Below are 27,611 nucleotides of genomic sequence, written 5' to 3' on the forward strand. Positions count from 1 at the left end.
GACCCTGAGGCAGTCTCCTGACCTCTCTGGGTCTTAGTTTTTCTATTTGTATGACTGGGGTCAAAGGTGGTTCGTCCCACCCTGACTTGCCCCCGAGTGAGTGAGAGCAGGTGAGGGGTACCCAGTGGTGCTGTGATGGGTCCATGAGGCCACAGAATACTGGAGATGGAGAAATAACCTGGGGAGACTCTGAAACGCCACTTGAGTCCACGTAAGGCCAGATCCAACTCGCGCATCACTGAGGTCAACAGACAAATCATGACGGATTCAGCAGAGCCTCCTCATCCGTCATATGGCATGGGCACCAGCCCTCTGAGCCGGAAGCCCAGTCCCGGGGCCTCCTCGGGACCCCAAGGAGAACTCATGCAGCCCGTGGTGCTGGAAGGTGAGGGATCACCAGCAGATTCCTAGAATTCGCCCGTGACTCTCTCCACGGTGGCCCCAACCCCCCAGTCCAGTTCCTGGGCCTCTCTTGGTCCTTCAGTGACGCACGTCCTCTACACCTCCTCCTCCCACAGGCCCAGCCGCGTCCCACAGGACACCCACACTCACATCTTTTCCTGGTGACCCTTCCCGGCCAGGGGGCCCCATAGCCCCAGGCTCTCCCTAGAAGGGGAAGCAGAAACAAAATAGCCGCCGTTAGGGAGGGAGATGCAGGACGCCCGCTGTCCCAGCCGCAGCGGTCTCGGAGCATCTGGGAGGGGGAGAAGAGGACGGCCCACCCAAAAGCACCCTACTGAGTCCTGGCCCCAAGTGGGGTCTGCAGTGTCCTCAAGGCCAGCTTCGAGGCCCGGGCCCGCTCTGCCACTCTGAGCTGCAGGGAGACACCTCCTGACAGATCAGGCAAACCGCTGGGGATTCTGTCTCCCACCGGACCCTCTCTGCACCTCAGCTTTCTCCTCGCTGTACAGAGCAGTGGGGTTAACCGGTGGACCCCTGAGGGTCCTTCTGTTTGGGGCACTTGGAAGAGATGGGGGAAGCTAAAGGATAGGAAGACAGGGCCCAGAGCCTTCCATCTGGGATAAGCCGATAGCTCTGGGACCTCGGGAAAACCACCCACATCCTCTGGGCCTCAGTTCCCTCCTCTGGAAAGTACACCTAATGACAGCACTCGTCTCCCCGGACCCAGGACAGCACAGTCTGTGGGCAGCACAGCCGGCAGTGACCACACCTGACTTCAGGCTGACTTGGTCAAACTGGTTGTACATCAGCGTCTGGCCCCCAGAAGAAATGTCTAGAAACACTTGACTGAGGAGGGATGATGTTTCCAATGCTGCCACTGTCCCCTCTGAGGTGACACGGCACTGCCCCGCCTGCAGGGCCCGGGAGCCCTCTGCCTAGAAGGGCCAGCTCAGGTGCACTGGGATGACCTGATGGCGACACGTCCACTCACCCGGGGACCAGGGTGGCCAGAGTCACCGGTGTGTCCCTTGAAGCCCTAGAACAAAGAGAAGGAAGTTACCCCACCAAGGAGCAGGCTGACAGCGCGGGACAGGGTGGAGTCCAGGGAGATGGTCCAGCGCACCCTGACCCCTCTCTGTGTCTCACCCGATGCCCCTCGTTCCTGACCAGTTGCCGGACATGGGCCAGGTCCCTGAGGCCTGACTGGGTGGCCAGGCCCTTCCTCCTGGTCACTCTGCAGCGAGGGCAGGGCTGCTGGGGCCCATCCCACAGATGTCCTGGAGGGTGGTGGGGTCTCCCCACGTGTCTCCTGAACTCCCGCTTCTTCCTCATCTCATGCCACGTGGCTTGGACCCCCTCCGCCTGGATCCTGGGGTAGGCAGTTCCCTTTGAGACAACACTGCCTTCACCCCAAGTTAGGGCCTGGGCACCTTCCTCATTCCTGTAGCCATCGCTGGTCCCCCCCAGCAGCTGTGAGTACAGCCAGCCCGGAAGCCTCATACTGGGCCACGGGGCTGGGCCCTCCCTGCACAAAAGAGCAGCTTGAGATATTCTCCCTGAAGCACAAGCCCTCTGAGCAAAGACGAAGCTGTTAGCGGAGCTGACGCTACCATCTGTTAACAGTCAGGCCACCCTGATTGTGGAAGAATCCCCACTTCACAGATGAGGAAGCTGAGTCTCAGAGACGTAGAACACCTGCCCAAAGCCCCACAGCTAGAAAGGAATCGGATTTGGGTCCAGGCAGGCCTGCGCAGCCCCAAAGCCCTCCCACTTCCCACTGTCCCTCCCCCAGGCTCTGCTCCTGACCAGCTGGGACAGCATCTCTGCAGCCCGGGGGGCCGGGTGCTTGCCCTCCTGCTGAGACCCAGGCATTCACAGGACGCTGATCCCACAGCTGAGCAGGCCCTGCCCGCCCTCCCCAGGCCAGCAGACCACGTCCAGGTCCTGGGCCCTATCCTGCTGCACGTCCCGCCCCACCCGTGGTTCCTGCGGCAGGCCTCACGTGTTCACCGCTGCTCCCTCCTGCTGGCGTGCACTTGCCCGTCGTGTAAATCCCTCCCGGTTACAGGCCTTGCTCTCGGCCAGCCTCCCATCCCAACTCCAGCATCTCAGTCACCCCTCCTGCTGTCACCATCTACCGCCTTCCTGGCACCTTTCTCTCTGTGCGTCACCTCCTCACGTTGTCACTGCCAGAGCACTGCTCTGGGTGTCCTGCTCGACTGAGTCCCCAGCCAGTGGCTGACACAGAGCGATGCCCTTGTACGGGGCTGATGCCTGTGCACAGAGGTCAAGGTCAGGGGGTCTGGGGAGCACCTGGGACGGGGCCTTGAATTTAATTTCACTTGTCAACACAAGCCCCACAGACAGGGGCTGCACAGCACAGGGACTCGTGCACTTCTCCGAGCAGTGCGGAGGTGGCCTCACAGTGAGCGGCGAGGTCCCGTCCTAGCCTCTCACTCGCTATAAGGAAGGCTTGAGGCAGGGAGAGAGGAGCAAGGCCGCAGTAGGGGAAAGAGAGGAAAACCCCAGCTGCAGAGCCCCTACCACGCATGTGCTGCAGCCATGGGGGGGAAGAGAGGAAAACCGCAGCTGCAGAGCCCCTACCACGCATGTGCTGCAGCCATGGGGCGAGGGGGGGAAGAGAGGAAAACCGCAGCTGCAGAGCCCCTACCACGCATGTGCTGCAGCCATGGGGCGGGGGGGGGGGAAGAGAGGAAAACCGCAGCTGCAGAGCCCCTACCACGCATGTGCTGCAGCCATGGGGCGGGGGGGGGGGAAGAGAGGAAAACCGCAGCTGCAGAGCCCCTACCGCGCATGTGCTGCAGCCACAGGACACGCTCCCATTTCAGTGCAATGAAGTCCTGTAAGATGGGATTCATTTTCCCCACTGTATAGAAAAGAAGCTCGGGCCGATCTATCCCACAGAGAGTAAGCAGTGGAGCCACGATTCAAAGCCTGTCCAGTGCCACACTCAACGCTGGGAGGCGCAGTGTGTGGCCAGACAGGGCCTTCTGAGGCCAAGGCCACATGCCTCCCAGCTGATGCCACCAGGCCCTTCTCAGGCCTTATCTCCTGAGTTTATCTCCCGGTTTCAAAAAGCGAGTGAAGACCCTACTGGGGAGAAGACAGCCCTCTGGCCTGGCCATCGGATGAGAGCTGTGGCCTAGCAGCCCCGCTGCTGTGTGGCTGTGCTTGTTACCCTGGAAACGCTTTCTCTTTCCAGCTCCTCACCGCTGGGGGGATAAGAATGGGTGGCCTTAGGAGGGAGGCTCTGAACGTCACTTCCCAGGCCGCAGGGCGGTGCAACAGAAAGGGAAGCTCTCAGAGCCTGGGAGGTGCAGGGGAAAAGCAGGAGGAGGGCATGAAGTCGCCTAGATCTGACTCCAGATTGAACCACTGTAACCTCGGAAAAGTCAACTTACCCCTTGGAGTCCTAACATCACCATCTATGAAACGAGGATAATAAAAATACCCATCTGGCAGAGCTTTGCAGGACTAATCTATGGAAAGGGGCTTTACATGCTATTAAGTATGATGGAGCAGGGCTGACTTTGGGGTCAGGTCTGGAACTGAACCATGGCTCCCCACTTTCTAGCTGTGGGTCTTGGGTGCTTTACTTCTCTTCACTGGGAGTCAGTTTCCACATCTGTAAAATGAGGGTAGAACCCACTTCTGCAGAGTTGCCGTCAGGATTGAAAAAGAAATAAACAGTGCTCTCCACTGTTCAAAATAGGCCAGTTCCCTTCCCCTGGGGAGGGACAGGGCCTCCTGGGGCCCAGCATCTTCCCCAAATCCAGCCAGTGCAGAGGCAGGGACCCTGCTTGCTCTCCTCCCAAATAATCATGGACAGAAGCACCAACTAAGGGAGCCGCACACAATGTCCCAGACGCTTGGCTGGGAGTTTCACGTGTTTTATCTTCTCCTTTAGTACTCACAACCACCCTATAGAAGTGGGAGCTGTTCTGATGCCCATTGCATAAAAGAAGAAACAGAGGTTCAGAACGGCCCCCTGACCCAGGTCACAAAGTTAATAAACGACAAAGAGAAAGCTGAGCCCAGGTCTGTCTATCTCCAAGCTCGCGCCGGGCCAGGAGGAGGCGGGTGTTCTTTCAGCTCCCTGGGTCTCTAGCCTCTGTCCCTGCACTGAAGTAGGATTCCTTACAACTCTCTGTTGAGAGGTGGATCTTGCCCCAGCACACTTCCCAGCAAATGGATCTCCGTGGCTGAAAAAAGAAAAATATAACAAAACAAAAAACCCTCCCTCCAGTAAACCAGAAACGACCTTAAAAAAAAAAAAATCACTAATTCTGTGTTTGAATCCCCCATAAGAGGGGGCAGTCCCCATTCTTAGGTTTCTTCTCCTGATGCAGGCAGGTGAAAAGCAAGGAGAGTTGGGGAAAAGGAAGGTATTTTTTGTGTTTTATTTCCTCCTTATTGAATACTAGCCAGGTGAGTTATTGATTTTTTTAAACAGAAAAACAGATTAAGGAAATAGAACTAGCATTTTGATCTCCCACTTCTTGCCAGATAATTGGATTTTAAGATTTTTATTGAACATCCTATTCGTTTCCAAAGAAAATTTAAGGAATTTTGTAAACAATTTTGAAATTATAAAGGAGTAAAGCATTTAGCGAAAAAAACCCCAACAACCCCAAAATACACAGGGTTCATTTTTATAGGTAGGAGAGAGTGAAGACATGCGCTGAAGGCTGTCAAGCGTGAGCCTTTTCAACAGGCTGTGGAGAAGCTTTAAAACACTGGCGATCAAGGCAACCTCTTAGGCCCTGCTTTGGGATTCCTCTAATGGCCATCTGAAAGCTAAAAAGTAGGAAGTCTCTTCTCTTTCTCATGGAGTTTATAAAGTTATGAAGTCTCTTCTCTCTCTTGTGGCCTTGCTTATCTTCTTTCACAGATCACCCGAAGTCCAACTCCTTTACTTGCAAGGTATGTTTCTTTCCTGTTCTGCTCTGTTGTGGATCTTTTATGCATATATATAAATAACAGTGTACCCCTCCCTACCTCAACATCCCTTCAACAGATCCACTGCTAACTGATCATGCAATCTAAGCCATTGGCATTGGGTTGGCCATCCTGACCTTAAAATGGGATCCAAGTTGTTGAGTCTTGTTTTAGACCCCTGTGGAAAACCATGGGGCTTAAAATGAAATGATGATGTGGGTTACATGTGTATATCTATTTGTCCAAATGATACAGTTAAGATTTTTTGATGTGTGTAAATTTTATAGCAAAGAACTTTTGAAAAGTATTGCGTAGGGGGTAGGAAATGAGTAGAGGTAGATATGAAGCAGAATAATGATGACTGAAGCTCAGTGACTGGCCCATGGGAGTTCATTTCACTATTCTGTTTACTTCGTATATGTTTGAAATTTTATATGATAAAAAGATGAAATGGTGGTTCTTAAAAAGAAAAAAAGAAAAGGTGTCTGTATATGTTTATATGTATAATAAATAGCTCGACAGCTAGATACAGATTTAGATATATAAATGATAGATGTAGATTTAAATATACAAATGCTGGATTTCATACATAGAAAAAAAGACTAAAAAAACATACTAGAACGTTAACAGAGCTTTACTTCTGTGTTATAGAATTATAAGTAACTATTTTCTTCTCTATAACATTACTTTTCTTACTCTTTCTCTTTTTATTACCATCATCATTTGTTATTGTTATGCAATGAGAATGAGTTATCGTTATAATTGGGGAAAAACCCTTTAGCTGTGAAAAGGGTTCAGAATGAAAATTGAGACTCATTTTTAGGTTCTATCATGCAGAGGAAGTCCATTAAAATTGTAATAAATAGGATAAGAACAAAGGAAACTCAGAACAACAAGTAACGATGGGTGCAAGTCTGAAAATAAATTTTACAGCAACGGCATGTGAAAGGACTGGATTTACTGCACAGAAGTACCAAGGTCTTAGCAGAGAGGTACTTCTGGAATCCACGGCCAGGCAATCTCAGAGGACCCTACCCACGGCGTCACAGCCAAGTGACTGATGGCTTTATTCCACTGTGGACAACACACACACACACGCTCAGCACTTACAGGGGGACCGCGGGCACCCTCTGGTCCTGGCAGACCTGGCTCTCCTGTTTTGCCCTGAGGATAAAGAAGAAAAGAAGAACTTGAAGACAACATTTGCAGGACCTTCCTGTTCTCATCTGCCGGAGCTTCACAGCATCATACTTCCGCCAGCCAGTCTCTGCCCCCTGCCAACCCTACCCTCTGGTACTGTGGTCCATTTTAGTCCACAGAACTCTGCACTGTGTAGCCCTGCCTATTATGTTCTTGGTTTTCCTGGGACGGCGCTGGTTACACAGGTTTCATCTTTGAAACACCCATTCACGGTGCCCCTTCTTATCCTTGGAAGGGTTCTGGTCTGCATGAGAGATTATGTAGACGCCCAAGTTAGAAACCGCTTTATACCTACTCACAAAACCACCCCGAGGCAGCTGGTGACGACTGCATGGTACAAATGGGGACCTGAGACTCAAAGAAGTTATGGTTTCATTGAGTTAACAAACAGCAAAGCCAGACTGGACCCCAGCAACACCCGAAAGGAGGCTCTCCTCAGCCTGGCAGCAGTGCCTGCTGACAGGGGGCCTGCAGTTTACTGCTAAAGTCCAGATAAAGTGGTGAGAGGTGAGGGAGGGTTGGGGTGAGCCGGGAAAGTGGGTGAAGGGGCACGTGTGCTTGATGGGGAGATGGGCAGCATGCTGGCCCCGCCTCCATGGTAACAGGAGGGCCTACTCGCCCAAGTCCCCCTTCATTTTCACAGCTTATAAACCTGGAGGGCCAGAAGGGGTGCATGGCGGTGCATGGGAGAGGGAGAAGGGCATCCGTGGATTCAGAGTGAAAGTTACAGGGGAAGGAGGATGAGGCCAAGCTCTGACTTCCGAGTTTGTTTCTTCTTCTGTCCCAGCTCGTCTAAGTCTAGCCGTGTGATCTTGGGATCCTTCCCTGGATCTGTTTCTCAGTTGTAAATTCAGGACAGCCTCCCTGACGTAGGTCTTTGTGATCGAGCCTGGCTCCTGCCCCACAGTCAAGTGGGACAGCCGTCACCGGCCCAAGCGGCCAGCAGACAAAGGGTAACAACCAGACACTGCTGAGGGTTTTCCCTGCGCCGGGCACAACGCCTGCGCTTCACACAACCACCCATGAGGGAGGCACTTTGGTTCTGCCCCAGGCAAAACTCCAAGGCACAGAGAGGTTAAGTGACCTGCTCAAGGTCACACAGCTGGGGTTCTAACGCAGGCATTTTGGTTCCAGAGCCTCTGTACTTCACCCTACACTGTAACTAATACTCAAATGCCTCCTATTAAAAATGACGAAACGGGCAACTCTAAAAGCTGCATATCTACCCATCTATCTGTGCATCTATCCACGTATCCGTCATCTGTCTGTCTACTGTCTGTCCATCCATGTCCCCAATGTATAGGGATTTAAAGGAATAAGTCAAAGTGGAAATTAACCACCCACTACCAGTAGGCAGTGCCGCTGTTTCCCAGCCACCCCCCTGGCTCCCCGGGAGGGCTCCTGTCACTTTGGGGATCAGCCCCCGCTCGGGCAGAAGGCCTTCCCTGAACAGCCTTTGGGGCACTTGACTCCGAGGTGTTGAAGGCCCGAGCGCGTGGGAGTTCATGCCACAACAAGCAACCCCCAGGCAGAAAGGCTGAAGTTGATGAAGAACACCCTAGCCCGCTCCCCGGCAGGGGTGGGACCGGCGAGGCCAGGTGTGCTCCTCTCACATCCTCAGCTGGTCTCCGGGGGAGTGGACCCGCGGTGCCCCCTGGAACGTCTGCCCACTGGCCTGCCAGCAGCTTTCCTTCTTTCCTCGTTCCATTTCCCCACTCTGTCCGTGCTCCTGGGATCTTCTCCAAATACCCCACCTGCACCCCATCCTGGTCCCCAGGTCTGCTCTCAGGGGACCTCTGGTGCCCCCATTCCTCTGCCAATCTCTCCCAAGCAGCTCAGAGTGATAAAGGTCAGGATGGCCACACGCTGAGACCCCAGAACGAACGGACAGGTGAGCTCTGGACCACGTGCTGGGGACAGCTGCCGAGCCCCCTCTGCTTCCAGCAGAACCGGCCTTGCCTTCCATGCGCTGACTTAGCCACTGCTTACCCAGGGCAGACCTGGCCTTCCATCCGTCCACACCCAGCGCCTGGCACAGGCCTGTCTGGAAAAGGCATTCCACAAACAGACTGAGTGCAGACCAAGGGCCTCGGTTATCCTGGACTGTCAGTGACAGCCCCTCAGGATAATACACTTTCTGCAAAAAAAGCTGATTGCCTGCTCTGCGCTGACTGACTCTGGGGTCAGCCTTCAGGGTGCGGTCCCGGATGCTTCATTTACCAGCGGTGTGACCTCGACCAGCCTACCTAACCTCTCTGTGCCTTAGTTTCCCCATCTGGGCCAACAGTGACACCCACACTCCACAGGGGTTTCCTGGGGCTTACACTGGCAAATGTAACGAGGCGCTCAGCACCCCCTCGGTGTGCACACGGCAGCTGTCAGCCGCGGTGGCGATACCTGTGCTTCTTGCTCCCTTGCCACGTCCTCAGCCTGGCTAACTGCCGCTTGCCCACCAGGGCTGCGCGGCTGGACGTCAGCCTTCAGCAGCTTAGATGAGCTGTTTACTTTGCTCGCTGCCCTAAGCTCTTACTTTCCCCTAGGCAGTGAGTCCTGGTCTCGGCATCTGGCAAACAGGGAAAAGCGATAAAGAAGGTACTTCTGGCAGGTTGCATAAGACGCAGAGTGAGTCATAACAGTTACGGCCGCACAAATTAAATGGAGCACAAGCCTTGCTGTGGAGACTGTTATGTAATTCCACTTACTGGTTCTAAAGGCTCTGAGGTTCTAACCTCACCAGGAGTTAAAACTAGAGCAGTTGGAAAAGTAACTTACTAAATTAATTTACAGTTAGAGAAGCCTGAGGCATTTAACCAACTTCTCACGGCATCTGGTTCTCCAGCAACTCCAGCAAGTTGCTACTATTATTCTCATTCTATTTGAACTGAAACCGAAGCCGGGAGATGCTCTTTGACTCAAGCCAGGTCGCAAAGCCTGTAGGGAGTGAAGCCAGCATCCGAAGCCAGTTTCTTCTTCTGGTTGTGGTTGTAATTTTGGCATAAAATATTTTAATTTAATTTTATCAATAAGCACTGCACACACGGCTCCAAAAATTAAAAAGATAATAATAACATACTACGGACCAAAAGTTGACGTCCCATCCCTATGTCCCTTGTGCTCAGAATCACCCGTCCTCACTTCCCTCCATGGATGGAAACTACTTCTCTTGGTGTTTCTGGAGTCTCCCAGAGTCCCTTTATGTAAATGCTAGATAAATATACACAGACCCATTTTCATACAAAATAGGGCAGCTAAGCACACTGCTCTGTGCCCTGGCTTTTTTACTCAACAATGTATCTTGGAGAAGTCCCATGTCTGCATCTAGAAAACATCCCCCGTCTTGTGCACAGCTGCGTGCTATTTATTGGGTGCACCCCATCAGTAACTGTCTCCTGCTGGTGGGCGTCGGGAGAACCAGGTCTCTAAGCCCCAGGGGCCACCTGCCGTCTTCCCCTCGGTGTGGAGGCTATGGAAGGGGTTTGTGAAGACAAAACTGCTGCTGGGAAATGAACCTTCAGCATCATCACGCAGCCCAGATCCACACTCAAGAGGGGCTGACTGTCCTCAGGAAGGACAACGCCGAGGTCATAGAGGCGGGTCTGAAGAAATCACTGCACACTTCCAGCCAATAGCTGCTGGGGCCACAGAGACAGACGTCCTCAGCAGCACACAGTCCATCTCACGGTGTGGCTCAGCAGCTGACATTAAAGATAAAGGAAAAAAAAAACCATCCAACCAACCAACCAACCAAACAAACAAAAAACAAAGAAAAAAAGAAAGATAAAAAAAAAAACCTCTATGCCTGTGTCGAAGAAAGGACAAACTCGCATCCCCTAGAGATGGCAGGGGAAGCTCAGGCTTTCAGGGGTTTAACAGGCTTTTCGGATGTCAGGTTTCTACTCCAGCCAGTGCTCACCTGCCCAGTTCCCTTCCACATCAATAGGATGGAGGCTGCAGAGGCAGTTAAAAAAAAAAAAAAAGCAGGAGCCCCAGGATAGAGTCCACTCCCCGAGACTCAGTTTCCTCAGCTGTAAAATGGGGACAGCGGTGTTTACCTTGCAGCGTTCTCAGGAGGAGTAAATGAAGAAATGCACAACAAATAACTCTCACTGTGCCCGGTTCACAGTAGCTCTGGACACAGAGTAGTTGCTTCTGAGAAATGGCTGATCTGGCGTGTAAATGGTAAGAACCTTCGAGTCCCTTACCGGCTCTCCGGGGTGCCCTGGTTTTCCATCTCTGCCTTCTTTGCCTTCTTCTCCCTGAAAGATAAACTCACATTGTTTATCTGGATGGAGACGCTAAGAGGGAGGGAAGGAAAGATGCCTTTCGGCCTGGTGCACAGCTACAGTCACACACAACAGGCTGAACTGGCTTCATTTTTCATGGTTTCTCCCCCAGCACCACGCTTCTGGCTTGGATCTCTGGTTGGCGGTGCCTGGCACACGGTGCAAAAGCAATAAATTGCATTATTATTGCTATAGATGGAAAGAAGCCCCTACTGGACATTTTCATGAAGTCAAACTTAGGACAACATGGGCTCATCTCTGGGCCTCCTGGGTTGACCATGGCGAGGAGGCGGCTTCTGATGGAGATGACAAGGACCCGAGGGGCCTGCGGCAGAGCACCTACAGCTCCCGGGACACAAGCAGGCGAGGTGAACGACAGCCAGGGCCACGTCCGGGCTACAGGAAGGCCACGAACATGTCACGTTTCTTTCCATGAAATCAAGCTACAAATCCCCCACCTGCTCCCCACCTCCTACTGGCCCACCTCCTGCTCTCAGTAAGACACTGTAAGTCTCATGTTTAATCTAAGACACCATTCTTCTTCAGGAATCTCTGCAGATCAGGACAATGATTACAGCATCACACAGACTCAGGTTCCAGTCCTGGGTCACCTGGGCTGGGCGGGTTCCGGGGAAAGAAAGCAACAGGCAGCAAGGCAGAGGGGAACCTGAGTCACACCGAGCAAGGTCTGAACCCCACTTGCATCAACTATGCCTATGCTCTTGGGTGAGTTACTGACATTCTCAGCTCGCAGCGGCCCCTCTCCTAAACACAGATGACAAACCTGTCTGGTAGAGTCACGAGGGGGCTCAGAATCAACGCCACCACCTGCAACGTTTAGCAAACCAGGCGTCGGTAATCGGCGCCAGCAGTGCAGCTGCTCCCGCTGCGGCCGGCACGCACGAGATCGTGCATCGTTCCTCATCAGTGCCTTTAACGCCAGTGCCTGGGCGCTGGCAGGAAGCACTGAGGACGGTAACGTAAGTTTACTGACCATCCGGGCCGCTAGCCGATGCCCCACGCGCACCCGTAACTCGTTAAGACCCTGCTCCCGGCATGACCATGGTAACGCCAGGTAAGCCGGCTTGGCTGACTCGGAGGCCCCGCACTACGGATCCTCTTTTCAATTAAGAGTTTAACTCCAGAAACCGTTTCTCCCATGCACGGAGCAGCGGGGGGAGGGTCAGGAGACCCACGCACAGAAGAGAAAGCCAACGTACCCAGGTGAGACACGCGCAGGAAGGAAGGCAGCCGACCCCAGGGGAGCCCCGGGGCAGACACCTGGCTCCCAGAAAAAGCAGGAGCCCCGCTTCAGGCGACGCAGAAGAGGGCTGAGTGCGGCCTCTACTGAAACATCGGGGAAGGAGGTGCGGCTTCCGAGAGATAGAGACTGCTCTCGTCGACTGCCGGATTGCTGAGCAATCCGTGAACTTCTCAGAGCCTCATTTCTTCACCTTTAATAAATTAAAGGGATGTTCACACTTACACTGCAGGGGGAGGAGCTGTAAGGCATATATGAAGGGTCTTTCTTTTTTTTTTTTTTTTTGCAGTACGCAGGCCTCTCACTGTTGTGGCCTCTCCCATTGCGGAGCACAGGCTCTGGACGCGCAGGCTCAGCGGCCATGGCTCACGGGCCCAGCATGCTCCGCGGCATGTGGGATCTTCCCGGACCGGGGCACGAACCCGTGTCCCTTGCATCGGCAGGTGGACTCCCAACCACTGCGCCACCAGGGAAGCCCCCAACAGGTATTTATGATTGTAAATCCCAAGTGCTGCAAGGGGTTATGAAGGAAGTGCTCTCAGCACAGCTCTGATCCCCACCTAACCCCACTGGGGAGGTTCAAGGACATCTCCCTGGAGAAGATGATGTCTAGCCGAGACCTCGGGATGAACAGAGGAGTGGGGTGTGGTGAGGATTATGCATGTGAACACGTGGAAAGCTCTCTGCACTGAGCCCGCCCTGTGGTTAGCGCAATGTGCGTGAAAGCTATGATGATTCCTATTGCCCGGGCAGAGGGACAGAAAGAGTTTTCTACATAGCGATGACCTGGAGGAAGGCAAAGTTGTTTAGAGTGGCTGGGAGGAAGGACAAGGCTGGAGTGTCAGGACAGGGCTGAGAAAGAGACAGAGAGGAAAACAGGGTGAGTTCACGAGGTGCCAGGGAGGTCGTCTCGGCTTTCCTCTGAGGATAAAAGAGAGCAGATGGGGTGAGCACTGGAGGGAAAGAAGGAAGGAAGGAGGGAAGCTGGGAGAGAGGAGGGATACTACTAAGAAAATCGTGTACTCATATCTCAGGTCATTTCTCTCTTCTCCAGCACCCTAGGACTTTGATCATAAGGGCTTGGCAGAAAATTCAAACTGGAATTTTCTCTCCGTAGCTTTATTATTCCTGGAATTAACTCAAGTATTTCCTAGCTGCTATGACACACTAGGCTACAGCGTTGCATTTTATACCAACCGGGGTTTCACATCCCAGCCTGTCTTTTAAGATCTGTGCGCCCTGGACAGGTTACTTAACCTCGGGGGTTGTGTGGTTGCAGTGACGGCTACTGGTGATGCCCCGGAAATGCCTGCTCGACCAACAGTAGCACTTTTCAGACACTCAAGCAGGAAGGGCTCTAGGAAAACAATTCATGCATCCACATATTTATTTAAGTCATATTTGCCGTGTGCCCACCACGTGTGGGGAACAAAAGCCTGGTCCCACAGAACCCAGAACATAACCCCATGACTACCAGGCACTCTTCTGTTAGGTCCCCAGATCCAGCACCCAGTAGGTGCCTAACCAATATGTGCTGAATGAGCAAATCAATTAGTGAATAATAGTGGAGGTGGTTACTAATCAAACCATTACGCAAATAGACATGTGACTACCAGCTGAGACAGGCACGTAGGAAGAAAGGAAAAAGAGACTAAGAGAGCCTATCCTAGCCTGGGGGGCAGAGGAAACTTCTAGGAAGTGATGCCTGGGATGAGCTGGAAAAGATCAAAGGCATCGAATAGTGAAAGAGGTGACAAGAGGGCATTCTGGGTGGACAGAAAGGCATGTGCAAAGGCCCTGTGGCCTAGAGAGGAGAGGGTGCAGAGTGTTCTAGAAACCAAAAGGAAGCCAGTATGGCTGGAACAAAAGGATGCCCCGTGGAGGGCAGGGGTGGGGCTGTGTCCAGGAGAGGTCTCAGCTGCAGGCACACGCCAGACGAGGAGCCACACAAGGATTTATTCTCAATGAAGAAGGCAGCACGTGGCCTCTCTGGAGCAGCCTTATTACTAACTTACTGGAGAGTCTGACCCTGTTGAGAAGTATATTAAATTGAAAAGCCCGGAACAACATTTGTGGAAAGGAATTTTGCAGTATGTATCAAGAACCTTAGATATTATTGTGCTCTGACCAGTAGACTCCACTTTGGGGCACCATCCTATAGAAATAAAATAATAATCTAATGTAAAACAGTAATCTACTGTAAAATAAAAACCTAATGTAAAATAATCTACTGTAGATTTTTAGAAGTTATAAGACCTATGAGGCAACAGAAGAATAATCACATCTATTATGGTACATTTATTGGGTAGAAGGTATGCAAAATTTATGAGCATTTAATACCAGTGTGGAAAACAGAAAATGTTTATATTATCACAATTATCACAATTATGTATGTATGTGCTGTTGATTGATGTGTGTGTGGAGAGAGAAAGAGGTGAAAATTTTATTTTCATAAGTAAACAGCAAATACATAAAGGAAGAATGAGACTAAAATTGGCTTTGGTTAGTATTATTTTTCTTCTAATTTTCTATAATGCTGAAAATTTCCCTAGTAAACATGCTTTGTGTCTACAATGGTGCAATACAGTTTTCTTTGCTTATTTTTGCAGTAGAGAAACTAGATTTAAAAAAAAAAATGCCACTTACTGGGATTCCGGGTAATCCAGATGGGCCTTGGGGGCCAGGAGGACCTTCTTTCCCCTAAAAGATCCAAGACACGAAACACCATTAAATTTCTGGGATTGGCTTTTCTGGAGGTAAATGATCTCACCCAGAATTGCCTTCGTGGGTTGGAAGGAGTCTTTAGTGCTTCTACATCTGCCTCGTCCACCTGGTTCCTTTCCAGGTACTGCTTCCCTGCAGGGCAGGGAGGGGCCCTGGACAGAGCACAATCATGCAGGTTGGTGTGCAGACCAGAGCTCATTTTGGCCTTATTACATAGACTCGGGGAATTAGTGCTTGGAAGGCGTACTGGGAAGAAGTTTAGGGGCCCACAAGACCTGGGTCCAGATCCAACTCTGCACTTTGTCCCCAGACCGCCTCACAGCACAGACCGTAGCACCTGCAGGGCTTCCGCGTACAGCACTCAAGACAAGTAAAGAACTGACCAGCTGACCAGGGGCACAGGTAACAGGTGTTTTGTTACTGCCACCGTCTTATCCAGAGGTTCCCCAATTCTTTATCATCAGTGCTTGCTTTTAGTATCCCTTTCCCCCATGAAACAGACCTTGAAAGATTGTGTTTACCAAGGTGCATTAATACTTCCTTTCTCATTTTACGCAGCAAAAATACACATCAGTGTCAACGAGAGTTTCTACATCAGATGAGGTAATCGGTGTTATCATTTTTATTCTAATGTGCATAATTATATCATCCTGCATCTCTACCATGAGTATTTTGAAAGTCCTGATAACTTTATAATTTCCTGCTAGTGTTTCTTTTGCAATAAAACACTAATGTCTGGCTTAAACTCTAATCCACATTCCACACAAAATGAAATATTCTTAAAGGTTGTGATGTTATCCCCTTGGAAGAAGAGCAAAAGCAAAAATATTTTGATATTTATTTCAGATTCATAGAGATTTAGTATACTGTCATGTGAAGTGTTCAATGAGGGGACCAAAGCACAGTTTCTTTAGTAAGTACTAGTTAAACTCAATAAAAACTCAATAACTGACTTTCATTTCCAAATCTGAAGAAAATGAAAGATACCAGTATCACATCATTAAGATACTGAGGGGCTTCCCTGGTGATGCAGTGGTTAAGAATCTGCCTGCCAATGCAGGGGACACGGTTCGAGCCCCGGTCCGGGAAGATCCCACATGCCGTGGAGCAACTAAGCCCGTGCGCCACAACTCCCGAGCCTGTGAGCCACAACTACTGAGCCCACGCGCCTAGAGCCCATGCTCCACAACAAGAGAAGCCACCACACTGAGAAGCTCACACTCCGCAACGAAGAGTAGCCCCTGCTCGCCGCAACTAGAGAAAGCCTGCGTGCAGCAACGAAGACCCAACCCAGCCAAAAATAAAATAAATAAATTTATTAAATAAAACAGATATTGAGAATTTATTTTCATAGACCTTCGGGAACTAGTGAAGAATGAACAATGTTTTAGGTTCACTACTGGTTTGTTGAAACCTATTCTTAAAAGTATCTACACTCTACCTATTCATGTTGGGAGGTTACTCTTAGCTCTTAAAAAATGAAATGCTATGTTTATGCATTTGCATTGATAACAATTTGGCATGACCTGCATCTCTGTAAACTTATGCTGCATGATATCTGAGACTGTCTAGACATATTGCCACTTACACCAATGCAAAATAATAACAGTAAGAGAAAAAAAAACATTCACCCCCTCCCCATATCACGACACCTACAAACATTAACAAATAAAGTGGGGTTTTTGGTCAACTTGGGCCACATATTCACCCTAGGTAGGTGTTTCTACCTATTGATAACAGAGCTTCCTGGATCCCTTCTTGGATGCTTGTTACTGCCAAGACCCTGCTATGAAAGCACCAGTGATCTAGGACAGGAGTCAGCAAGCTCCCGCCCTCTGCTTGTGGCTGCAAATAAAGTCTCATCGGAATGCAGTCTCACCGCTAGTTTACATAATGTCTGTGGCTGATCTCGCCTGACTGTGGCACAGTTGAGGATTTGCAACAGAGACCGTATGGCCCGCAAGACTAAAATATCTACTACTTAGGGTCTTTCTGCTCCAATCAGGTGAGTCGAAGCCTCAGTAAGGAGCCAGTATGGTTGTTCCCAAGCCTGTTTTCACCACTTGTTGTTTGCTATGGAAATTACACAATTTAATTGTTCATTAGGTTGCCCAATGAAATTCAGGTAGAAAAAGAAAATGATCTTTTTACGCAAATTAAGATGTTGAAAATATTTGATAAAGATGAGACATTCACTGTCTAAATAGATAGCTGATAGCTGTACCACAAGATAGCTATAAAAGATTTGCAAAAAGTCCTAACAAACTAGGATCCTACATTCAAATTGCTTCAAGGTGTTGTTACACACCCAAACCACTTTTTAAAAAAATAAATTTATTTATTTTTGGCTGCATTGGGTCTTCACTGCTGTGTGCAGGCTTTCTCTAGTTGCGGCGAGCGGAGGCTACTCTTCGTTGCGGTGCGCGGGCTTCTCATTGCGGTGGCTTCTCTTGTTGCGGAGCACGGGCTCTAGGTGCGCGGGCTTCAGTAGTTGCAGCACGTGGGCTCAGTAGTTGTGGCTCATGGGCTCTAGAGCACAGGCTCAGTAGTTGTGGTGAACGGGCTTAGTTGCTCTGCGGCATGTGGGATCTTCCCGGACCAGGGCTCGAACCCGTATCCCCTGCATTGGCCAGCGGATCCTTAACAGGGAAGTCCCTCAAACCACTTTTTAAAAAGACAACAAATAGTAAATGGGTGGATGTTCTTTCTACAATATAATGACAAGAGACTCTATTCAGGGGAACAGAAATAAAAATGGCGGCCTTCATCCCATGTCAAAAAGATTGGCAAATGGTTTATATGTTTTAATTCAAAATGCAATAGAAATGTTTTAGATTTCTCTGTGTGTGTATATATATTTTTAACTATTCCCTATTTAACTTTATTTCTGTTTTTTAACTACCAATACTCATTATTTGTGCTAAGAAAACTTCAGCTGTTTTCTGGTTTGATGTTTATGTGGAAATACCAAGACCACGGGCAACTTCAAGCACAGGTATAACTTGCCAGGACAGAATCAATATCTCATTTAATGTAGTTTAATTCCTAGGATTTACATCTGGGACCCGCATCTTATTCTCCTCAGGCAAATAGTCCATTCGTTTTTATGGGAGAAATCTTTTTCTGTCTGAGAATCAATAAAGAGCTGTCTGCGGTATGGTTCATATTTTATTCATCCTGGGACTTCTCAGTGGGCTGCTGCAAAAGCATGAGCTAGATGATGATCGTAAAAAGAACCACGTGGCTCTTAGTTTTCAATCTCGACATCCGTCCTGCCTCTAACCCGACCATCCCACACAGTGGGGCAGCGTGGAGTGATAGAAGGAATGCTGAAATGGGAATTTTCAAACTGACTTAACTCCCGACTTGGATATCAATTTCCTGTATGACCTTGGACGAGTGACATCACCCCCGTGGGCTTTGTCTTCCTCACCTGAGGAGGAAGTGCTCCTGGCACCAGAGTCCAGAGGTACCAGGGCAGGGTTGACCTGCTTGCTAGCAATAGCCCTACCTGGAACATGACACTGAGATTTCTGTAGAGCGGGGTTTGCACCCAGCTCTGACACTTCCTCACCATGTGACCCTGAACTGGTAGTTTTCCTTCTCTTATGCCCACTTTCCTTATTTATAAAATGGAGACAATGATTCCTACTGATAGGGCAGTCAGATGAGATAAGGGATATCAAGGGACCGTAAATTCCTTTAAGTGAATATGCATGTAGTGACTACGAGCCCAGTGCCTGCTAAACTGAGGTTCACCTTTGCCGTATGGTGTTGAAACCAAGAATGGTCCCGGCAGCTTCAAGCAATGAATATAATGCTGGTGTTTGAGACAAAAGTCTTGGATTCCAACTACCTCCACCTGTGTAGTTTTAGGACCTTGACCTGTGACTTCCGCTTTCTTAATTTCACTCTGCTTTTTTTTTTTTTTGCGGTACGCGGGCCTCTCACTGTTGTGGCCCCTCCCGTTGCGGAGCACAGGCTCCGGACGCGCAGGCTCAGTGGCCATGGCTCACGGGCCCAGCCGCTCCGCGGCATGTGGGATCCTCCCGGACCGGGGCACGAACCCGTGTCCCCTGCATCAGCAGGCAGACTCTCAACCACTGCGCCACCAGGGAAGCCCTCACTCTGCTTTTTGAACAACTGGATAACAGTAGCTACCTCCTGCCTGACACACCACCTGGCTCATGCCACAGGCTCGGGATGGGGCAGCTCCAGGGCTTTCTCCTTCCCTGTGCCTCTTCCAAATAGAAACCACACCGAAAAGGAACAGGGAGATGGGGCTAAACCTTGAACCACTTTGAATTGGTTGTAAGCTGAATTCTGAAATCACAGATTGCCAGGTCATTTCATCTAAACCCTTAATTTAGAGGCGAGGTAACCAGGGTTCTAACATAAAGCAATTCCTCCTGTGGTCGACCAGTAGTGAACAGACCTTTGGAACGTGAGCCACAGGAGTTAGGGAGGACCAGGGCAGGGCTGGCAAACACTTGGGGTTCTGGGAAGGTCCAAACACAAACTGAAGGCACATCCTCTCCAATGAGGAACTTACCGGGGATCCCTGGATTCCTGGCCGTCCCGCAGCTCCGGCAATTCCATCTGTTCCCTAAGGGTGGTAAAGCAGAAAGCCAGTTTGCTGTGTATCTGAACAGAGGTCATCAGCACCTCCTCTTTGCGCATGGGGCAATGCACAGACCTTAGATCCTGTGCCCCTTCCCAGCTGTCTGAACGGTAAGTGTTTCAGGTACTTCTGCCTTCCCCATCAGGCTGGGATCGCCTCTGGGGATACAAAGACGTCGGGAGGACGGCAGCTGCATTTCAGGAGAGGCCGAAGCATTCACCAGCTAATTATCCACAAGAGGAGAGTAAATGGTCTCACTTCAGCGTGGACATTTTCAGCTAACGTCAGGGAACATTTCAGGACAGCAGACAAGAAACAAACAATTGGATTTATCTTCCAGAGAGCTAAGGAAGGCAACTGCCTGTATCGACAACCCAAGGATGAAGAGACGCACAGATGGATAAAGGGAAGGGGAGCTGTACACAGGTAAGTGGTGCAGAGTGAGCCCCAGACAGGCTTCTGCCCTAGCGTTACTGCACGTGCTGCCCCTTCCGCCTGCAGTCTAAACCCCCATGTGTCGGAGCTCATAACCTGCCCTCATCCACACCTTGGCTCAGGTATCAGCTTCTCAGTGAGACACTGTCTGCCTGCCAGACCCCAACTGCAAGTCCCTGCTCCTCAACGCCCCGTTTCTGCTTTTAGTTTTCTCCAGCCTTTGCGTCCATCTGACACCTTAGTGTTTATCACCTTGTTTACTGGGAACTAAAACAGCGCCTTGGAGATAGTAGACACTCAATAGTTCTTGAATAAACGAATGAATTAGGAGCTGGGCTGGCTGGGTGATAAATGTAGAGGTTCTTTAGACTGACCGATGCCTTGCTTCTTACCGGCTCGGACGCTTCCGTCTCCTTATCCACAGGAGGCAGAAGGTGATACTGCCCATGCCACAGGGAGGTGAGCAGTAAATGCGGCAATGTTTGCAATGTGCTCAGCGCACTGAGAATTGAGGGCACCAGTTAGGAGTGCACCCCTCAGAGCCAGAGCTCCTGGGCCCATGTCCTGGGTCCCCACTGACTAGCTGGATGGGAAGTTACTTTACCTCTCTGCATCTCAGTTCCTTTGTAAAATGGAGAAAGAGGAAAAAAAAGAAAAAGACAGCACTGACTTAACTTGAGTTGTTGAGAGAACTGAGTAAGGTGACACATATAAAGAGTTAGCCAGCCAGCACCAGGTACACACTCAGAGATCTCCATAAAGGGCTCTCTGTTGGCAGAAGTCTGATGCCAGTGGTCTTCTTCTGTGTGTGTCTGTTGGCCGACTCGAGACCGGAAGCACTGCAGGTAATAACTAAGCATGGGATAACACATGAGCAAGGTCTCACCGTACTTCATCGACACCTTTCCAGCAGTCTTGATTTAGTCCTTTTGCATACACTTACTGGATGCCTATGTCATACCAGGTGCTGGCAAAGTTTTAGGGATACAGAAATGGCCACACCATGGTCTTGGACCTCAAGGAAACCTGACACAGTTGTAGGAGGTGTGTCTTACTTTCCGTGACCAGGTGAGGACCCCGTAAATGTTCACGAAATAAAAAGATGTCGATAATATTTAGATGAACAGCCTAAGGTTCACGCTCCCCTGCATCTGGGCTGCCGCAGGGGAAAATTACACATCTAACAGAATAATTGCGTTTCTACTCCAAATCTGGGTTATTTTACATAATTTTGCCAGAAGCGTTTGGCATCCTAGACTCTGGAATCTAGCTAAGCTAGCAGGTTGGGAACAGGGTGAGGGTTTTACTGGAAGAAGCATGCTAACAGAGCACCAGGAAATAAACTGTGAAAGTAAAGAGTTTTGTCTTCTTGGTATCTATATATAACATCACGAACACTTAAAAAACAATGCATGATTGACCAGGAGGGTTAGCTGCCTGCTCCTGAGTTTCTTCTGCATGACTGGCCCCTAAACCTGAATGGGCAGCTGACTCAGCATCCACTCCCAAAGGCAATTAACAGTCCAAGCCACGGCACGAAGTGGAGGCTCAATAAACACCTGCATGATGCTGAGTAAACTCACGAATCAGGTGCAGACAGACAAGCCACCTAGACCAAAGGGAGGTAGATTTGCCAAGAAGGGCATCAGTCAATGGTAGCACCACAGCTACTGGAAGGGCAAGGAGAACATTTGTTTGGAGGGGGAGGAGGGTCAATGGGAATAAGTGGGATGATATTAAAGGCTGTTGCTATGGTTAGAATGATAACAAGTGCCTTAGAATGACAACGAATGAACTGTTGAAAATAGTAATAATACACAGTAATAACCTGCAGTTATTATTATTGTTATCAATTACAGTAAATCCAAGAAAGTCTGGGTTTGCACAGACACTCTGTGGTTCCCTGAGCCTCTCACCGTGGGACAGTTTCCTACGGAAGAGGGAAAGTTGCTTCTATAATACACTTCTTAAGAGCCTAACCTTGCAATTATCCCAGGCTTCCCCCAACCCGAGCTGGATGAAAAACAGTAAGTGGAGCCTGTGCATCCCTGCCAATGCCCCCGTCCCGAGGGCATTCTGACTACGCTGTCCCTCAACGTAGCCAAGCCCCTCTGGGCTCACCCCAGACGCCGCCGCGACCTGCACTTTCACTTCACCCCAGACACCTTTCAGGTGTCAGCCCACTCTTTAAAATAAGAGGTCTGTCCATGTGATACCACCTCCAGGGAGTACGGAAGTATGCACAAATGACAAGGCCAGAAGAGGAGGAGATTCAAAATAATCACTTACCGGTGGCCCAGGGTTCCCTGGGGGCCCCATGAAACCTGGAACTCCTGGATGACCCTAGGAAAACACAAGGCAATTATTTTAAAGGATTCCCAAAAAGTTGCACTCCGTGCAACTACCCAATTTCAGAAAAGCTAGAATCCATCTTCTAACTCAGATAAAAATTCTGGATATATATATATATATACACATATATGAACATATTTATATATATAAAAATAGGTGGTTGAGGGAGTATCTAACAATATTTACAAAAACAAATCTATCCTGTAAGTGGATTTGCTTCAAAATAATGTGAAGGAAGAAGGATATAGATGGAATCAAGAGTGGCCAAATAGCTGGAAGATATTCTGACCAGGTGATAAATACAATGGGGTAATTTTTATTATACGTTCTTATTTTGATGTATGTTTGAAGTATCCCATAATAAGAATTTAAAAACAAATAAATACATATGCACACAATTTATACCCACAATGGAAATAGCTAGATTAACTGAATTATGGCATCTTTGACAGTATTACAGTTATTTTAAGAAAGAGATTCATGTCCCCATGTGGAGAGGAGTCCGTGTGTATTATAGAATGAGCTAAACCGGTTATGGTGCCAAGTGTATTGCATCATTTATTTAGCAGAGCAGTGTTATCAAACCAAACAAACCACCACGGAAGAAAAGATCTCCCTACCCTCCTCCTTCACCTCCTTCCACAGGAAAACACAAACTGTAACATTCGGTGCAGAGATCACTGCCGTTCACAACTCATAAGAATAATCCCCCCCAATTTCGTCTTTCAAGATGCAAGTGGAATTTCCGCTGAGTATGTCATTCAGACCTTTAGAATAGCCCTTATCTCACCACCTCTGGATTCTCTGCTCACGTGCCTCACCCTGTCACTGAAAGAAAAGCCCTGTGAGGTTAGGGATTTGCCCATCACTCATCCTGAATCTCAGAGCCTGGTGCGGGGCCTGGCACGGAGCTGGTTCACGATGAGTACCGACCGAGAGACGGATAGACTTCGAAGGAAAGGGCAAGGGCAGGAGGGAGAGAAAACAGGAAAAGAGGGAAAAGAGGGACCGCAGCAAGGCACAAGCAGAACAGCCAGTTTAAATGGCTTAAAGGCTGTTAGAGGCTGAGGACTTGAGAGTGAAGGACGAGCTGGTAGCCCTGGATTGGAGACGAGTGGGAGACAGTGTTCAGATGCACATGGGAACGATCTTACAATGCATTTGGAGCAGTGGTCAAGCAGGGCTGGATGGGCCCTGGGCAGAGAAGGGGTGTCTATGAAGCATTTTAGCTCACACAGTGAGAGTCACACAATAGAAGTGGTGGGTGGGCAGGAAGAAAGAAGGGGGCGTTTTGCATTTTGTAATGAATGACTACCAGTTCAGTGAGCAAGAAACCGAGTCCAAAATTTTAAAATACGTGTTTTTAAAGAAAAGAAAAGGTAGGCTCCTCGGATAACTGGGGAAGGGGAGTGTGACAATGAACCAAGGTGGGAACCATGAAAACATGATTTTAAAAAAAATCCTACCAAAGGCAAAGAAGAGACGAGAAATGACTGCAGAAACGGTGGAATGAAAGTTACCTAGGAAAAATAAGTGATGTTTCTTCAGGGTGAATGTTTCACTGTAAAGTAAGTTTTTACCTGATCACCTTTCTGTCCAATCTCACCATCTGCACCACGTTCTCCTTTATTTCCCTTAGGAGAAAAAAAAAAAAAAAAGAAAATTACTGAAAATTTTGCTAGCGCTACGTTGCAAAAGAAAAATTTTGCAATGCATTCATTCTCTCATTCTTCATCAATTTCTTATCAAGTTTGTGCTGTAGGTCCAAACTAGCTGTGGGACCTTGAGCAGGTCATTTAAACTCTTGAGTGGTAGCTTTTTTTTTTTGCGGTACACGGGCCCCTCACTGCTGTGGCCTCCCCCGCCGCAGAGCACAGGCTCCGGATGCGCAGGCTCAGCGGCCATGGCTCACAGGCCCAGCCGCTCCGCAGCATGTGGGATCCTCCCAGACCAGGGCACGAACCTGTGTCCCCCGCACCGGCAGGCGGACTCCCAACCACTGCGCCACCAGGGAAGCCCTGTAGCTTTTTTAATCTACAAACTAGAGCAATGATTGCCCCCCTCATGAAGTGTGGGGAGAATAAAATCAAACTAATACACAGAAAACACTTAGCATAGAGCTCAGGATATAGTAAGTGTAATAAATATAATTATTATTTTTTACTATTTTGTATTTGTACAAAATCCTGGCTTTGTCATTTACTAATTGTGTGTCATTGGGCAAGTTGTTTCAACTCTCTGTTTCCTGCTCCTAAAATGAGAATGATAACAGTAGACTCGTGGGGTTGTTGTGAGGATTAAATGGACTGAAATCTACAAAGCAGACTAGTGACGGGCTCAGTGTTAGCTCTCAGTAAACATCAGCTGTCACCATCCTCATCATAATTAGCACTATGGTCATCATCACCATCACCGTCACTGTCACCACCACTGTTGCTGTCATTATGGCATCACCACCACCACAGCCACTACCCTCCCCTCCTACCAATCATCATCATCATCACTGCCGCCACTACAACATTCACTGCTGGCACCTCTGTCATTCTCCTCCCCCTCTCCTTCACAGCACCATCACCTTCATTATCATGGTCATCAAGACATTGCATGCGACCTACCAAAAATACAGTTTTACAAACTAATCCTGAAAGTAACATTCAAAGGTTCCAATCTCTCTTAACTGTCACCTCTTTGGCCCTGTGTTTAGTATGTTAACAAGTATATTCCAGTAAAATGTTATTAAACAAAAACAATTCAGTTCCTTTAAAAGAATGTATTATGCAGTAAAAGAAGTCGTTGGCAATTAGTCAGTCCTGGCTGTGTTTCCAGGCCTGTCCTCCCTTATCTTTGCATCTTGCAGAAGATCATGTCCCTTCTTTGCTCTGTTTATTCATTCAGTTAATGAAGGATGCGAGGGGGCAGGTCAATCTACGAGGGTCCAGGTCCAGAACCCTACAACTCTCTCACTGAAACATCACGCCCAGTCGTCTTCCTATCCAGACTGTTGTACCACATCAGCAGTTCATTGATGACAATAGCTACCTAATAACACCCTGGCTGCCTCCCTTGGGTATATTGGGAGGGTTAGGTGATCTAATGCCTTAAAGTGCCAAATGCTTTTGTGTAGAGGAAAAAAAAAAATAGGTTCAGAGGGGAAGAGCATTTGTTCCAACACCTCTGCATGTAATTATGTCTACTGTTTTAAAATCTATAAAGCCAGTACTGTCTGCAGGCCACTTTATAATCTCAGTGAAAAGAAGTGACAGAAGAGCACACTGCTTCTCTGACATTTAGGACGACTGCCTTAAAAGTAAATGGCTTCCTTTCAATTTCCAGTCCTCAGTCTGGGCTTAGAATGGTTTCAACCCTCATCTCACAGCAAGTAAATGGCAACAGCTCAAGGATCTCCACAGCTGTCCTTGTCTCCTTCTCTGCCGCAGCTGGGGATCAAAGCAAACACAGCCACCCCCAAGCCTGACTCACTTCCTTCCAGAAAAGAGGACTGACATTTACAGAGCCCCTACTCTGCCGGGTGCTCTTCCAGGGCGTCCACATGAGATCCCACTTCACGCATTTCTTTGTGTATATCCTGAGCTGATGCAAAACAGTATTTCATATGTCTACATTGTCTAATTTAGCCAGGAAAACTACTCAGTGAGGTAGGGGTTATTACCAGAGCGTAGAGATAAGAAATCTGAAGACCAGAGAGGTGAAGTGATTCGTCTGAGGTCACACAGGTAATAAGAAACAAGATTTGGCATCTAATCCAGATCTGTCTGTATCCAAACTGCCTCCTCCTGACCAACTTACTTTCCTGGTCATTTTCCTAGGTCATGATGCCTCGTCCCACTGGTTTTCTAATGTCAAGAGCACTAGATTCATAGTCTAGAAGCCCAACTGACTTTGCTGACCACGTTCTGGGAATCTTTCTACGCACCAAGAATACAGCAATCAAAAAAACAGATTAGAAACAACAAAACCAAAAAGCCACCTGCCCACCTGGAGTTTACATTCCAGGGACATTACGAGTTTACTACTTTGCTAGCTCAGCTCCCTTCAGTACATGTTTATTGAGGGTCCAAAGGAAGGGCTTCATTTTTCCTGTTGAAAAGAAGGGAAGAAACTCCCACCACAACCCCTTTTATTAGAGCATTTACTTCAGAAAACTTGACACTGTGAGCTCTTTCTCTCTTTGAAATGTATGTAAGTCCTTTTCAAAGCTGAATAAGCCTTTTGCCAGCTCTAGGACCCAGGAAAGTCTTTCTCAAGGACCTGGGACATCTCTTTGAAATGTAATCAACAAGGAAAATGAAGCCCCATCTCCCAGGTTCTAAAGGAAAGTAGGAGTCTAACTTCACGGTCCCTTGTTCCAAGCTGCAAAGAGAAGTTTGATTTTCTTTTGTACAAAATTAATTCACTAAAGCAGATGCGCACTCCGATTACCAGGTGAATTAGGACGAACATGACAGACGGTGCTACACGGTCCTCTTACATGAGAACTAGTTATTGTTCATCCTGAGGACACACACATCATGGGTCATAGCTGCTTAGCCATAGAAAAGGGTGAGATTTCTTTGTCTTTACAATCTCGTAGCAAAATTGCCTGTGATGCCTTATAATACTCTGGCTTAATGCTTGTACAAAAATAAAGTTATTTCCCTTCTTTTCCTTGTGGACAGGTTTTCTGGTTTGGGAGAAGATTCTGTTTAGTTTTGAATTATATTTCCTCAACACCATCATTTGCTAAGTGCGTAAGGTAACAATTATTTAGAGGTTATTCTCCTAGCAGAGGCTGCTCTAACGATGCTGGCTTTTGTGAATCCATCAAACAGGTAATTCTCTCCAGGAGTTTACAAACTGTTGAGAGCAGGGCCTAAACTTTCTCAAATTAGGAAGTCTCTGCTATTCTCAGAATAAGCCCTGTCCCTGAAATTTTGCCTGCTGTTTTCTCTGCCTAGAAAACTCTTCCCCAAGAATGCCTGGCAAAGCACTGCCTAACTTTCCGATGCAACTAAAATCCCACCTCCCACTCCAGGTGGCCTTCACAGGTGACCTCTGCCCCATGGCATTATTTTCCTTAAAATCATTTAACTCTTCTCCTGGAAATCTGTTAATAGTTGTTATTAACTCAAATGGAGGAACAATTATGAGGACCTCCCACAGTGACACGCATCTCACATTTGCTACATGCTGGGCACCATGCCTGGTGCTTTGTAAATGTTTCCTTGTTTTAATTGTCACATCCTCTCTGTGAGATGAGCCACGTAGTTCTTCTTTTACAGATGAGGGACCCCAGGTTCAGAAAAGTCAAAGTTGCCCAAGTCTTATAATTAGTAAGCGCAATTCACTCAGCTACTAAGAGGCAGAACCGGGTTGG

The 27,611-nt window shown here is 48.7% G+C and overlaps 1 protein-coding gene across 1 annotated transcript in view; it reads right to left on the reverse strand.

The window, feature by feature from the left end:
* Positions 1-27,611, reverse strand: part of COL22A1 (collagen type XXII alpha 1 chain) — a 268,416-nt gene that overhangs the window by 18,159 nt on the left and 222,646 nt on the right. The window contains exons 47-54 of the mRNA XM_030875888.2: positions 23,818-23,871; positions 22,175-22,228; positions 19,382-19,435; positions 14,752-14,805; positions 10,764-10,817; positions 6,472-6,525; positions 1,394-1,438; positions 553-606 (exon numbers count right to left, since the gene is read on the reverse strand). Coding sequence (XP_030731748.2) covers positions 553-606; positions 1,394-1,438; positions 6,472-6,525; positions 10,764-10,817; positions 14,752-14,805; positions 19,382-19,435; positions 22,175-22,228; positions 23,818-23,871 — 423 coding nt within the window. The remainder of the gene's footprint in view (positions 1-552; positions 607-1,393; positions 1,439-6,471; positions 6,526-10,763; positions 10,818-14,751; positions 14,806-19,381; positions 19,436-22,174; positions 22,229-23,817; positions 23,872-27,611) is intronic.

The sequence above is a fragment of the Globicephala melas genome, chromosome 17, assembly GCF_963455315.2.
Source record: "Globicephala melas chromosome 17, mGloMel1.2, whole genome shotgun sequence".
NCBI classification, from domain to species: Eukaryota; Metazoa; Chordata; class Mammalia; order Artiodactyla; family Delphinidae; genus Globicephala; species Globicephala melas.